The sequence below is a fragment of the Myxine glutinosa genome, chromosome 8, assembly GCF_964187855.1.
Source record: "Myxine glutinosa chromosome 8, kmMyxGlut1.1, whole genome shotgun sequence".
NCBI classification, from domain to species: domain Eukaryota; kingdom Metazoa; phylum Chordata; class Myxini; order Myxiniformes; family Myxinidae; genus Myxine; species Myxine glutinosa.
Genome location: NC_136268.1, coordinates 30,385,999 through 30,400,133, shown reverse-complemented (window position 1 = coordinate 30,400,133; position 14,135 = coordinate 30,385,999). Strand labels below are relative to the sequence as shown.

The following is a 14,135-nucleotide window of genomic DNA, read 5'->3' as shown; positions in this document are numbered from 1 at the left end:
AGACATCTCTGATTGAAATGAAATCCCGGTGTGTACCCCGGTTTAGAATAGGTACACCGTATCCCTGCGCATCGTAAGAGGCGACTAAGGGTTGGCGTCAGGAAGGGCATCTGGCCATAAAAAAAACATTGCCTCAAACAGGGAACCATGATTGTCATGGGGCCCGCAAGGCTAACCCCTGCTCCAGCGGGGAAAATGGCCTTAAAATGATCATTCATTCATTCATTTTTTCTGATTGAAATGAAACCAAAATGTGGAATGAGAGGGAGAATTTCAGTTTGCCTGTTAAGTGATCCCACCCGAGCACAAAGCTTATGATCCTGGGATCCCAGGATCAAACACAAAATTGCTGTTTTGTCCAGTCTAATGTTCTTGTAATATATTCAATTCAATAAGTCCATTCTCCTTGTCCATGTGATTTGATGTACCATCTCTCTCATGAGTCTCAATCTTTTGAAAAAAATAAAAAGAAATTTTATTTGGGCCAATGAATTGCCATCCAGCTGTTGTGACCCAAGTGATAATTTTGTCTCAAGACTGTAGGGTGAGGCAAGGCATTGACCTGTGTATGCACAGAAGGGAAGAATCTATTATAATAGCCGTAGGTGATTCTGTCTGTCTGTCTGTCCATGAGTGTGGCTTACTCCATTTAGAGAGTAGCTCCACCCATTCTGAGAGAGGCTTCATAAACAAATATCCACCATTTTATTAACTTGCATAGCTTTGAGGCCCTTTTGTTAGGCCCACGGTGTCTTGCTCTCTCTCTCTCACAGTTTTATTTAAACTCTAATTCGATATATCATTTCATTTTTCACAGTCTCTAACATAGTTTTACTCGGTTGAAAAAAAACGGGAAGAAAATCCGATGAAAGTTTCCGTTGCTAGAACGAAATGAATTCTCAAAGGCCTGTAATTTCAAGGCCATTGAGTCACCCTCACGATTTTATCTCGAATTCACCATCTTATTTCATTTTTATCGATGGTTTTAGACTCGGTTTCAGCAATAATTGAAAAAAATAAATGCACACTCGGGGGAAAATGCCGAGATTTATTACTCGTTTATTTATTACTCGAGACGAAAAGATATATTACTTTTCCATTTGATGACAGTCGTCACAAAAGTCAACAATGATGCCGACATATATTTCTTCGTTCTTATTTCATTCAACATTATTATCCTGAAGTAAAGGTTCACGTGTTCATTCCACGTGCAAAAACAAACTCCATTTCACATGTGCATGGACGTGTAATTCACATATGTAAAATATATAAACTAACAGACGGGAAATTGCTGAGAGATATTTTGTTCGGAGCGATTATACACCGCCCAAAGGAAAATTTTCACCGAGAAACCGAGTAAATTCAGAGCGAATGTCATCAAATTTCACCGAGTTTCAGGAAATTACCGAGAGATATTTCTTTGTTTTTATTTTATTCGTTGTGTGCACGTCCATTTTAAACATCTATATACATGTGGGATATATACATGTGGGACGTGTGTGTGTGTGTGTGTGTGTGTGTGTGTGTGTATATGTGTGGATGTGTATGTGTGTGTGTGACCCACTCTCCCCCGTGTCCCCCGGGAGAGGATTTGAGCTCTTAAAGTCACATTTTACACGAGATGTAATAACACATTTCAAACTATTTCCCATGTGCAAGCACATGCATTCACATGTTATCAGAAGTAAATACATTGTGGAGATTACATTATTTGTGGATCTGATAAATTGCCAGTAACAATTTTGTGAAACTGAATGTGCAGGTGCAGCATCTAACTCAATATGTCCAAATGTCACACACGTCCATGCCTGTGGGATTCCCACGGGTGACCCCACTAGTCTATATAATAATACGCTTGTCCGTCCATACTTGTCGCACTCCTTTCCACCCATTGGTTGGTCTGACTCGAGGGCTGGCCTGGTCTGGGCTAACCTTTAAAAATCATACGGTCACCATGTTGTACTATGCTAAGCGAAAGACATCTTCGGAGCTGTCATATTCAGAATCGGCATGCCCTCCCTCTAAGTTTTCCCTGCAGTAAAATGACCAAGTGATTGTTAAAAGGATCATCAAATATTGAAAGGTTGGAGCCGATATGCTTAACGGTTATTGTGAAGGCCACAGTAAGTAGAGGCCTCGGGCTTCAGTCCTTAGGCTTCTGGTTTCAGCTTGTGGGAAAGTTCATTTGAAATCTATCTGAGCTATATAACCACAATGCATTATATACTAGCAAAGTCACTTTGTGACGAGAGAGAGAGAGAGAGAGAGAGAGAGAGAGAGAGATAGAGATAGAGATAGAGATAGATAGATAGATAGATATGAATTTGCAACACCATTTATTTCACACAAAAAACACACCAGGTCAAGTTACATTTTTACAGGAGAGAAAAAATAGAAAAAAAACAACAGTTCTTAATGTTAAAAAGAAAAGTACAAATTCGATTCATTCACGACACATAAGGCTTCATTAATACACCATTTGCATTCAAAGAGTTTGACATTTTCATTCGCCACATAATAATCAAACTCTAACCTTATTCTTGCAGACACCAGCCCTTTAAACATAGGAACAACATCAAACCCATGCCCATTATCAATTTTAATTTTCCTCGATTTATATATTGAATATTTTGCTACAGCAGCTAAGAAGTTTAGGAGGACACCAGAGTCCTTGCAGGAGGGTCTGAAAGATACACCAAAAATAAAAGAATGTGAAGTAAAAGGAAAAGACAACTGATCAAAAAGGTGTGTGAGAATCAAGAAAAGAGGTATTAGTCTTTCGCATTTCACATAGGCATGAAAGAGATCCTCCTTCTGTACACAGAAGGGGCATGCTACTGGCACTGAGCTGTCAAGGTGATGAACAAAGGTGTTCGTAGGGAGAGCCCAATGCGCTAGTCTCCACTGGATATCTGCGAGGAACCCGTAAATAGGTAGTTTGTACATATTAGGCCACAGTGGCGTGGCAGGAGACCCTGGCCCTAACCTTTCGGACCACAAGGCCACTCGCGCCACTCCGGAGAAGGATGATGCTTGGTTTTCTCGAAGGAGCTTGTGAATACCCGCCTTTGTTACCAAGTGAAAATGAGATACAAGTTCACCATTCGACTGGAGAGCTGGGAGCACCTTAATTTCAGGGAAAGACAGCCGAACATCCTCGACATTGTTTATACCTTCCCAGCCAATATTTAACTCCTTAAACTTCCTCTTGACGATGCGTATAATTTGGCTGACAATACGCACGGATCTTAAACCAAGAATGGCCGCCACCCTGCCAGCAGACATCCATTTTGTCCCAGATGTATCCCTCAGGTCACAAACTTTGCCAATTCCTCCTTGAGTAAATTTCCTAATCAAAGTCGGACTATGAGGAATGCATGGAAAAAACCCGTTGTAGAAAATAGGCTCTTGGATAAACATCCGGCAATTATAAGCCTCAAGGCAACGATGAACCCCAAAACCTTTCCAAACTCTCAGCAAACCCTGATAAAAAGTTGGGATTGAAACTAAGCTGACACGGTCAAGGTTCACCAGGAACAAGTGCCTATCATAACACAGGCCTCCCGCTTGTTGCAACAAGAAAAACGCAAATGAGCGCCAGGGCAGCTCTTCAGCATACAACAGACGTTGCACAGACTGTAGGCGAAAAGCCATAAGCCGGGTGGACACCTCCACAATTCCATGTCCACCCTCCTTCTGAGGATGGTACAGTATTTGCGGCCGAAGCCAGTGGTATCCATTCCAAAAGAAATTAACCAAGACCCGCTGGATGGCTGGTATCAACTCCTTGGGTGGCTGCAAGGCAATTAGTTTATGCCATAATCTTGCTGCTATCAAGTTATTTATAACAAAGAGAGCGGCCTTTATAAGAAAGAGATCGCAGCAGTCCTTCCCATCGTTTCAACCGGTGTGTAATTTGTTCAATCACTCCTTCCCAGTTCTTCGTTTCTACTTCCTGGTTGCCAAGATAGACACCAAGATATTTGACTCCATCTGTTTTCCACTCTAGATTATGTGGGAGTGACGGTGGCAGTGTTAAAGAAAGGTTATCTGAACCGCACCATAAGGCTACACTCTTGCCCCAATTTACTTCGGCGGAAGAGGCCGCAGAGTAGTCTTTAAAGCAACGCTGCACCGCAGCAACACTACTTGGGCCCTTAATCAGAACACATACATCATCAGCATAAGCTGTGACCACAAATCTTGAACCAAAAACGGCTCCCACATCCTGAGTTATTCGCTGCCTGATGGATGCTAAGAGTGGTTCAAGGGCAATTATATACAGAAGTCCAGAAAGGGGACACCCTTGACGGATACCCCGACGGAAAGGAAAAGGGGGACATAAACTGTTGTTTACTTTCATCATGCAGAAGGTGTTAGTGTATAACAGCTTGACATAGGAAATGAAAGTTTCGCCAAAACCCATCCGCTCCAGAACAGAAAACAAATATGTATGATCAACACGATCAAAAGCCTTTGTTTGGTCAAGAAACAACAACCCAAAACTGGCACGCAAGTACTTATTACAAGAAATAATATCCCTTATCAGAAAAATATTGTCATAAATTGACCTTCCTGGTACACAGTAGGTCTGGTCAGGGTGCACAATAGAGCTGATCACAGTTCCCAAACGGTTTGCTAAGGCCTTCGACAAAAGCTTGTAATCCGCACACAGCAATGAGACAGGCCGCCAGTTCTCGACTAGTTGAGTGTCCCCAGCCTTTGGCAACAGGCAAATGACTGCTCTTCTGCAGGACAGGGGAAGCTCTCCAACATGAAGGCATTCATCAAATACCTCAAGCAGGTCAGGTCCCACAAGTTTCCAAAAAGTCTTATAGAACTCTCCGGGCAAACCATCAATCCCAGAGGCTTTACCATCCTTCAAGCTCCGCATAGCAGTTTCAAGTTCAGCAGCCGAAACTGACATGTTCAATGTGCGTTGCTGGTCTTCCTCAAGTCTTGGAAGCCCGGTAGTCAGCTCCTGCAAGGTCTCATTACTTATGCTCTGGGGGGAGTACAAGTTTGTATAAAAACCCTTCAAAACAGACTTAATCTCCTGTTGGGAGGTCACTATTGACCCATTAGCAGCACGTAGCCCATGAATCTGTTGTGATTTTTTAACAGAGTTCTCCAAACCAAACAAGGCCTTATTTGGCATATCCAACGTTAAATAACTCATTCTCATGCGTACCAGGGTGCCCATTGCTCGCTGCCGTACCAGTTCAGTCAACATTGCCTTTTTAGTCCATAGCAGCCGGTCACCTGTAGTGTCTTTCCCAGCCGTATTAATGTTTTCCTCCAGGGCTGCAATTTCAGCCTTTAATGAATCAATCGAGAGATTTTTCAATTTAGTGGCATAAAGACTATATTGTTGACAGAACGATTTGACCTGACCCTTTGCGAGGTCCCACCACAGTCGAAGGTTAGCATGTTCAAATTTGGAGGACCGAATTCTTTCCCACACGGCTCGAAAAGCCTCTTTGAATCTCATATCATTCAGCAGGTGGGTATTAAGTGACCAATACGCACTACCCCCTGAGGTCAGAGGCAAATTAAAACCCATTGAAACCAGGTAATGGTCTGTGAAACCAGTTGGGAGTATCTGGGTTGTGGCCATCACATTTAGCATTGGCTTATTCACGTAGAATCTGTCTAGCCTTGCCATTGATATCCTCCCATCATGGCATCTGCACCACGTATAGCACCGTGAAGTTGGGTGTTGCAACCTCCAAACATCTTTCAAATGCTGATTTTTGATGATGTTCTCCAAAATCTTCATAGAAGCTGGATGGGGTTCATGACCGGTCCTGTCTACGGAAGGATTGATAGTGCAATTGAAATCACCAGCAACACAGATGAAAGCGGTTGTATCCAGTCCTTTTACAAAGTCATGCAGAGTGGAAAAGAACACTCTTCTTTCCATGGGCTCACTCGGTGCATATACGTTCACAATGATGATCCTTTGCGTGTTGCAATAGAAATCCACCGCTATCAGATGTCCCTTATAAATTTCCTTAAAGACAATCTTCCGAGCAGGGATTCTATCACTCAAGGCGATGGCAACACCAGCTTTGGGTGTGGTAAACCCACTCAGCCACCACTGCCCTCGATAAAGTTTTCCCCATTCAGCAACCAGGGTGTTCGTAGCATGAGTCTCCTGTATCAGGATGATGTCGGCTTTCACCCTCTCCATCGCCTGAATTGTCTGAATTTTTCGTAAGGGGGTACAACCCCCATTGATATTCAGGGATGCGATACATATCTTTCGCAAAGCCATTTACAAAGGTAACTCACCCTCCGCCTGCAATTCCTTATTCGCCTTTGTGACCGCTTTCCGAAGACGCTGAAATTGGGCCTCCGAGATTTCCATTGGGTCATTTCTTTGCAGGAGGGGTCTTGCAGCCCTGATGAAAGTTTTCACATCGGGAAAATGGTCTTTGATCACAACGTAGCGTTGCCTAAACGTCTCGTTTAGGAAACTGATGACGTTTTCCTTTGTTGCTTCCATCTGTTCTTCTCCCTGATGATCATTCACAGACACAAGGCTTTGAGCTTCCTCATCCAGCTCCCTAACCACATCAACGTTGAAACTCCTTTGTTGTGTGTCAGGAGCAGGCACACCTTCTGTGTCATCACCACTGCAGTCTTCTTGTTGCATCACAAGGGGCACATCTGTGCCACCACTGCTGCCTATCATAGGTCTGCTTGGACCATCATCCTTGGTCGTTTCAAACGGATGTGAGCAACAACCGTTGTCACTCAGGCCCTGGGACTGCTCGTTGTCACAAGGGACAATGGTGCCATCATCACAACCAATACTGCTGCATTGATTTTCTTCAACAAGAGCAAGGGGTGAAGTCCTACTCTCCTCTGTTTCGTCACCACCCTGCCCAGCTTGCCGAGAATCATCAGGATAGTCTGAGATAGTTTGTTTGTACGAGTATCACTTTGCTACCTTTGTCTTCCACCTCGGCGCTCAAAAAGGTACGTTTTAGGTTCCTCTTAGCCTCGGTGCCTTTCATCAATACCTCCTCAAAGACCATATTCTCTTGAGGTTGCAGCCTCTTGTCCACATCGACTGGGTGCACCCCTGCTGCACTAACCTCAGCAACACCGCCACCACTTTCCACACCCTGGTCTTCTGGTGTGGACGTCTGTACTCCACCAGGCTCATGAACGGGGGGCACTGCATCAGTTACAGGGGGGGCCGACCCAGCTGCTGTAGCGTACGTCTTTTTGGCGTCTGGGCAATACTGCTTAGTGTGTCCGTGTGCTCCACATCCGTAGCAGATCAAGGTCTCGGTAGCCATGAAGATTCTATATTCATGTTCGCCGACTTTAAAGGTGTGGGAGGTGTTCAACTGCTTCGCTGCGTCTTTTAGAACAACAAAACAAAAACGTCGAAACGATTGTACGTGCTTCAACCTGCCGTTTCTCGTACGTAGAGGAACCCTAATGATTCGAGAGACGACAGTGCCAAACTCACCTAGCTTGTGTAGGATTTCCTCGTTACCTAGAAAAGGCGGAACATTGCTCAGAATGACTTTAACTGCCGGCGTGTCCATCGACGACACAGGAACAAACAGATCGTTTCCCAAGGTCAAACCATTCTGCACAACAATATCGGCCAGACTTATTTGCGAAACAAAAACCACAATTTTGTGATTCATACGAGACGCGGCACGAATGTTACTCACGTCGATCAAATCCCCAATCGCGAGCAAAATGTCATCCATTTCAACTCCCTCCGGCGGGACAAGGCACAGCCCGTGCTTATGCGATAAACCCTCATCGGTAACACGATCGGCAGGCCTTTGGCTACTCCTATTAGCCATATCGTCAAAGGAGAAACGAAGTGAAAGCAAATAGATTTGTATAATCCCCAAAAAAAAGAATAGAAAAAATATATATATTAAGTAACTAAAAAACGAAAGCACGGTTTAAACCACGTTAGGAAAAAACGTGGTTCAAACAAACCCTTACCGTGCTGGCTCTCCCTCTCTCTGTCTCGAAGGAGGAAAAAAAAACGAGGGACAGGTGGTAACGAAGCAGGAAGGGAGGAAAAAGGTCAACATACACGACAAGAGTACAAAAGGAAAAAAAACAAAGGAAAGGGAAAGGTAAAAAAGGTTGGTGGGGAGAGGATGAAAAACAACACGAGCCAGGAGCTACAACACACAAGCACGAGCACGCGCCATCTTGCCACGCCCAACACACGAACGGCCAGCAGGGGGCGTGAGAGAAAGAGAGAGAGAGAGAGAGAGAGAGAGAGAGAGAAAAAGAGAGAGAAAGAGAGAAAGAGAAAGAAGGGAGAGAGAAGGGGGGGGGGAGGAGGGGAAGGGAGAGAGGAGAGAGGAGGGAGGGGAGAGAGAAGAGAGGAGGGAGGGGAGAGAGAAGAGAGGAGGGAAGGGAGAGAGAGGAGAGGAGGGGAAATTAACTTTCTCAGACGGCATCTGTGGTTGCTTTGGAACCTGTCACGCCGTGGAGTTATCCGCAGCTTGTCACTTCCGGGGTCGCCGGCCCGGGAAATTATATCGTACTTGACATGGGAAATTACATTATCGAGGCCATTATTGCCACCAAAGCTCATGCAGGAAAAACTCTTCATTCCAACTTTCCAATGATACCCAGTGATAAGCTGTACCCAGTCAACATGAAGAGGAAGCAATTCTCAATCCGCCCTGGGTCAAACATTGAGGAAAATTGGAATTTACTTGCCCACTCAAATGTTCTCTTATTGGTCGTAATTCTTATGTGGCAAACTCGAGTTGGATCAACAATTGCAATCAAAATCTCAGCTCCAAAAACCAAATTTGAAAACTAAACTGAATATTATTGGATAATGTAATTAGTCAGGTTCACTATGTTTTTTCGTTCAAAATTTTGGTAGATTAGCAAAACTATACATTTTTGGAATATTCAGAGCATGAGGAATCCAAAAATTAATGTTTACATTTGCGTAGACACCTTTGCGAAAATGACACTCAGGACAGTGATGAAGATCTGTAAAAGCATATTCCTGAACGGTATAGACCTCGTAGATCCTGTGTATAGGACTTATAGTTCAATCTGATACTACCTATAACTTCCTATAACAACCTATAACTTCAAAGGACTTGCAATATCATGTATTATGTAATACAGTTATATCACAAATATAAAGACAATGGTTTTCAATTACCTTTGTTTGTTGCTTTTCTATAATCCTGAGCACTATTTTGAGGCCTTTATTGGATTCCTTGACCCAGAAAACATAGGATTAGCATATTTAATTAAGTCTCTAGGTTGACTAGAAGCCGAGATCGCGCAAAATATGTATTTTATGGCGGCCATTTTCAAAATCCAAAATGGCGGCCATGCAGGTGTCTGTGCAAATGTCAACATTGATTTTCGGATTCTCCATGCTCTGAAGATTCCAAAAATGTACAGGTTTGCTAATCCCAAAATTTTGAAAGAAATTATATTTGTTAACATAGTGAACCTGACTATCTTCATCACTGTCCTGAGTGCCATTTTCGCAAAGGTGTCTACGCAAATGTAAACATTAATTTTTGGATTCCTCATGCTCTGAATATTCCAAAAATGTATAGTTTTGCTAATCTACCAAAATTTTGAACGAAATTATATTTGTTAACCTAGTGAACCTGACTATATTGGATATTTGGATAATTATTTGATTATAAATAAATATTTGGATAAATATTTGGATAATTATTGGATAATGATCCCGGTGTGTACCCCGATTTAGAATAGGTACACCGTATCCCTGCGCATCGTAAGACGCGACCAAGGGTTGGCGTCAGGAAGGGCATCCGGCCATAAAAAAACATTGCCTCAAACAGGGAACCATGATTGTCATGGGGCCCGCAAGGCTAACCCCCGCTCTAGCGGGAAAAAATGGCCTTAAAACGACCATTCATTCATTCATTCATTCAATGTAGTCTTATCCAGAAATTCTGTAATTTACACTTTCATAAAAATAAATTTTTTTGTGCTCAGTGTGAAAATCCCACTTCGGAATTTTGTAGAGGAAGGATAATTTGGTGGGAGAGTTAACTGGACCGTACGGCCACATAAAGCTTTCTGCAGGAACTAGAATATTGTCCCGTCACCAACGATTAAGACCGCTGGATGATGAATAGCCACATGACGTATCGAGTTCACAACTCTATACAGCAAAATTACTAAAACTACGGAGTTTATGACATTTGGTGTAATTTTCTCCTTATTTACCGTAAAATGGTGAAAAAAGAGCTTTGAGTTGTGCAACCCCTTAGAAGAGTGGAGATATTGTTCAGCAAGAGAATACATTTCGGGTGATTGAATGAACACCTCAAAGAAAAAAAAAAAAAAAAAAAAGTCCTGCATAGCACGATACTTGCGGAATCCCTAAAATAGGTTGTTGGCCTATGATCTCAAAAATAGTTGGTGGTTGAATTCAGTGACCAGATATGCAAATCCTCTTAAAATTTCAAGTCAATCGGATGAAAATTGAGGATTTAGAAATTTGACAAAGTCGGTGACCTTTGGCCTACGTTGACCTATTGACTCCAAAAACAATAGGCTTCTTGCTTTTGACGAACTCTACCATTTGGTGAAGTTTTGTGAAGATCGGTTGAAAATTGTGACCTGTAGGTGACTGACAGACAGAATAACACACAAGACCAAGCAATCTAGTTGAAAAATCTTCGATTTTCGCCAGTAAAAACGACTTTGTACCGCCACCTTTTTGGCAAAAAATACCAATGTTCAGATTCCACTATCATCGAGACATGCGAATCACATGGTCTTTATGATGATACTCGTGGTGCTGACCGAATGTGACGTTTTCTTTCAAAAACAATCATGGAATGTTCTTTGGCAGAAACCATGGAATGGGAGACACGAGTGTATGCTTTGAGGTTATACCAGGGAAGAATCAGCGCAGCGAGTATGTGATGAAATGCGGAAGGCACGAAGCCCGGGGGTGGTGTAAGTTTTTCGGCGGCTCATTAATCCCTCTCTTCCGACATTGCTGTTACCCTCGTTCTTCCCTTTGCATTTCCTTCGTCATCTGCCTTTTCTCTCCATATTTCTCTGCAGGTAAGAACAAGCGTGTGGGGAAGCAGCTGGCTTCACAACGTGTGCTGCAGCTTTTGCATCCGCACATCAGCACGTGGGGGTCTCTGCTGCGCATGTACGGAGGAGATGCGGCACGCTCTCTGCCACAGGTCATTATCTGTTTTTTTTGCTGCCATAACCACTTTCACATCATGTGTAGAGCAGGCTTTCTGCTGGTAAATGCAATGGAGCTAAACAACAGAGGGCAGCAACTTCACTCCTGACCGAGGATCAAAGGGGAACAGAAACAAAGATGTAGCTCACGATTGGCAGGAAGTAAATTTGGGAGCAGGGGGTGGATGATGGGGTCAGCGCAAGAGAGCACAGGTGGGTCAGGGAGAAAGCACGAGGAGACGATGGGCAGCACTTTTGAAAGACTTGAGGGAGGGACATGAGAGAGAGGCAGTCGGTTGAGATTTCTGGAAGAATATGGATGGGGGGGAGAGGATGCAGGAAAGAAGTACGAGAGAGGAGCGCGACACCAGAAGTGAGGGAAAATAAGAGTCCACCAGCCTTCCTATGATGGGTGAGAAGCAGACCCGGGATGCAGGCCTCCAATCGAGAAATGCCAAAAATGTGGAGAGCATTGGACTAATTTGCCTCCAGGGGAGCAAGATGGCAAGTAGCCGAAGTGGGGGGGAGGGAAGAAGGGTAGTGGTAGTGCTGTTGAAGAAGAAGGCATGCTCCATGGTAGTGCAAATTGTAGTGAACTCCGAGCGGTTCCGAACGGACTTTGCTCCGCAGAGAATAGAGGTGTCGGCCATATTTTGAGACCAGTTTAGAGATATGGTCCACCCAAAATAGATTTCAACAGATTATTAGGTGAAGTTGCTCCATCCATTTTCCACCTTTTATAGAGAATGGTCAAAGTAAACTTTTTGAATTGGGGGGGGAAGGGGAAGGGTGGGGGGATGGGGAAGAAGGGGGAGGGAGAGGAGGAAAGGGGAGGGCAGGGGGAGGGTCTTCCCCTTCACAATCCAATATGTCTGCATGAAGGGGTCAATACTTCTGCGATGTGTATGCCATGTGTAGACGTCCTCTTATGAATATTTAATTGTCACCCTATTTCGACAGGAGAGCGGAGAACGCAGCGTGTTGGAGCTGCAGAGGTTTGGCCGCAAGAACCGCCCAAACGTCAGGATTCTTGACCGCCTTCGCACCGAGATGCGGCGACTGGCTGCCGAACGCGGCGAACAGGAGAGGCTTCCACGTCTGCGTCTCCCCGAACCCCCCCAACCGAACAGCGAGCCACTGTGCACTGTGGATGTGTGACGCGGTACCCTGAGCATTTGCCTTTTCATCATTTTTACCCCAATTTTTCTTGACGAATCAAGCAAACAAACAGCTCAGCTTAACATGAGGATGTGATTGAAGTTTGTGCTTTTGATGTCAGGTTTAAGAAAAAGAAAAAAAACAACTTTTGAAGGATTTTAATTTATGCATTATTTGGTCGTAATTACGTCTCGTACAAACGAACATCCTGCTGACCTCTCATTGTTACCTTGCAGTCTCATTTTTGGTTTCATTCGATTCCTGAATGTCAAATGCTAAGAGGTATTCATTTTGTCCTTCTGCACGTTTGAAGACGCATCGTTCATTGTAGCGTAAGCAGAGTTATTTTTGAGGATTGGAGGTTGCATCTGTGGGAGTAGGGAGTATTGGGGAGGGGGGGGGGGGGGTACGGATTGGGAAATGGAGCAGGAGTTGGGGGGAGGGGAGTTGTTAATTTAGCATGCATGCTTAAAGCTACTTCTGTTTTTTGTTTTTTTCCCTTGTTTTTTAAATTTTAACTTAAAGGTAACTGTGTCGTCCTAAACTTTACTTTTGGAATTTGATTTTAACTTTTCTCTAACTAGCGTATATCGTCCTAAAAGTTATCCATTGCTCTATTAAACTGGATTTGAACCCAGATATGTGAGGATGTGCTGAGCATCAGGTTTGATTATCCTGTGATGACATCAGTGCAACAAGTTTGAGGTTTTAGGCAGTGCTGCTTTTTTCATACTTAACATTTTAGTGCTACCCAAGTTGTGCTGAGGGCATGACACACACACCAGGTGGGGATGGATACTTTATTCCCTCCATGAAGGCCAAAAGAGCCAGGTCTTTTTATTGAATCTCAAGGTGATGAAGTGAGATGAGCTGGGTTTCCATAAGTTGAGGGGTTTTTTTGTATACAAAGTCGAGGCTCGTGGAGGAGCTAGAACATGTACAATGGTCAAGGATGTAGCAGAACAAAAGGAACAGTGGAAAGAGAAAGGGGTGGGAGGGACAAAATAGAGGGAGAAAAAAACCCACCGTTTAGAGGCCATTTTTCCCCGCAAAGCGGGGGTTGGCCTTTTCGGGGGCCGTGGTTGTTGTTGTTTTTTTGGTCCCCTTTTTGAAGCAATGTTTTATGGCCGGATACCCTTCCTGCCGCCAACCCTGTTTGTCGCCTTTTTACGATAAACAGGGAATTACCAGTGTACTGGTACTCAATTTGCCGACCTCGGAAGGATGACAGGCTGAGTCAACCCCCCTGGCGTTAATTCAGCGATCGACCGGGATTCGAACCCAGGATCCTTGGATCCTAAGCTGGCATCCTAGCCGCTAGCCCAACACCAGGGATTCAAAAAAGGGATGAGGGGTTGGAGAGTATGCACAGGGTGGACAAGATGGATACAGTAGCAACCTCTCAGGAAGGAACTGGAAATTTATATCCAGGTCGGTTTGGGGAGGGTTACTGAGGATAGAAAAAAAGAAAGAAAAAGACCATGGATTTGGATTGGGAAAGATTTCTGAGATGGTGAACAGGGGTCTTGAAAACCTTTTGGAGGGAAGAGGAGGAACGAATGAGTGGTGAGCAGCGATTTTGGATTTTGGGAGTTTCACCAGAAGACACATCTGGTGAAAGGAATTTTAAAGGCATCAGGAAGGTGAATGGCGTCAGGAAGGGCATCCGGCCATAAAAACATTGCCTCAAACAGGGAACTATGATTGTCATGGGGCCCGCAGCAAGGCTAACCCCCGCTCTAGTGGGGAAAAATGGCCTTAAA

The 14,135-nt window shown here is 44.0% G+C and overlaps 1 protein-coding gene across 4 annotated transcripts in view; it reads left to right on the top strand.

Moving 5' to 3' along the window:
* The window catches only part of DGCR8 (DGCR8 microprocessor complex subunit), a 58,620-nt gene that overhangs the window by 27,919 nt on the left and 16,566 nt on the right, over positions 1–14,135 (top strand). For 2 of the 4 annotated variants that reach the window (XM_068124196.2, XM_078783108.1), the window contains exons 12-14: positions 10,865–10,971; positions 11,083–11,210; positions 12,175–12,376. In XM_068124196.2, coding sequence (XP_067980297.1) covers positions 10,865–10,971; positions 11,083–11,210; positions 12,175–12,372 — 433 coding nt within the window. In that variant the 3' untranslated portion in view covers positions 12,373–12,376. Of the gene's footprint in view, positions 1–10,864; positions 10,972–11,082; positions 11,211–12,174; positions 13,010–14,135 lie in introns of those variants that run through there. The other 2 variants (XM_068124198.2, XM_068124195.2) reach the window with 1 other exon arrangement.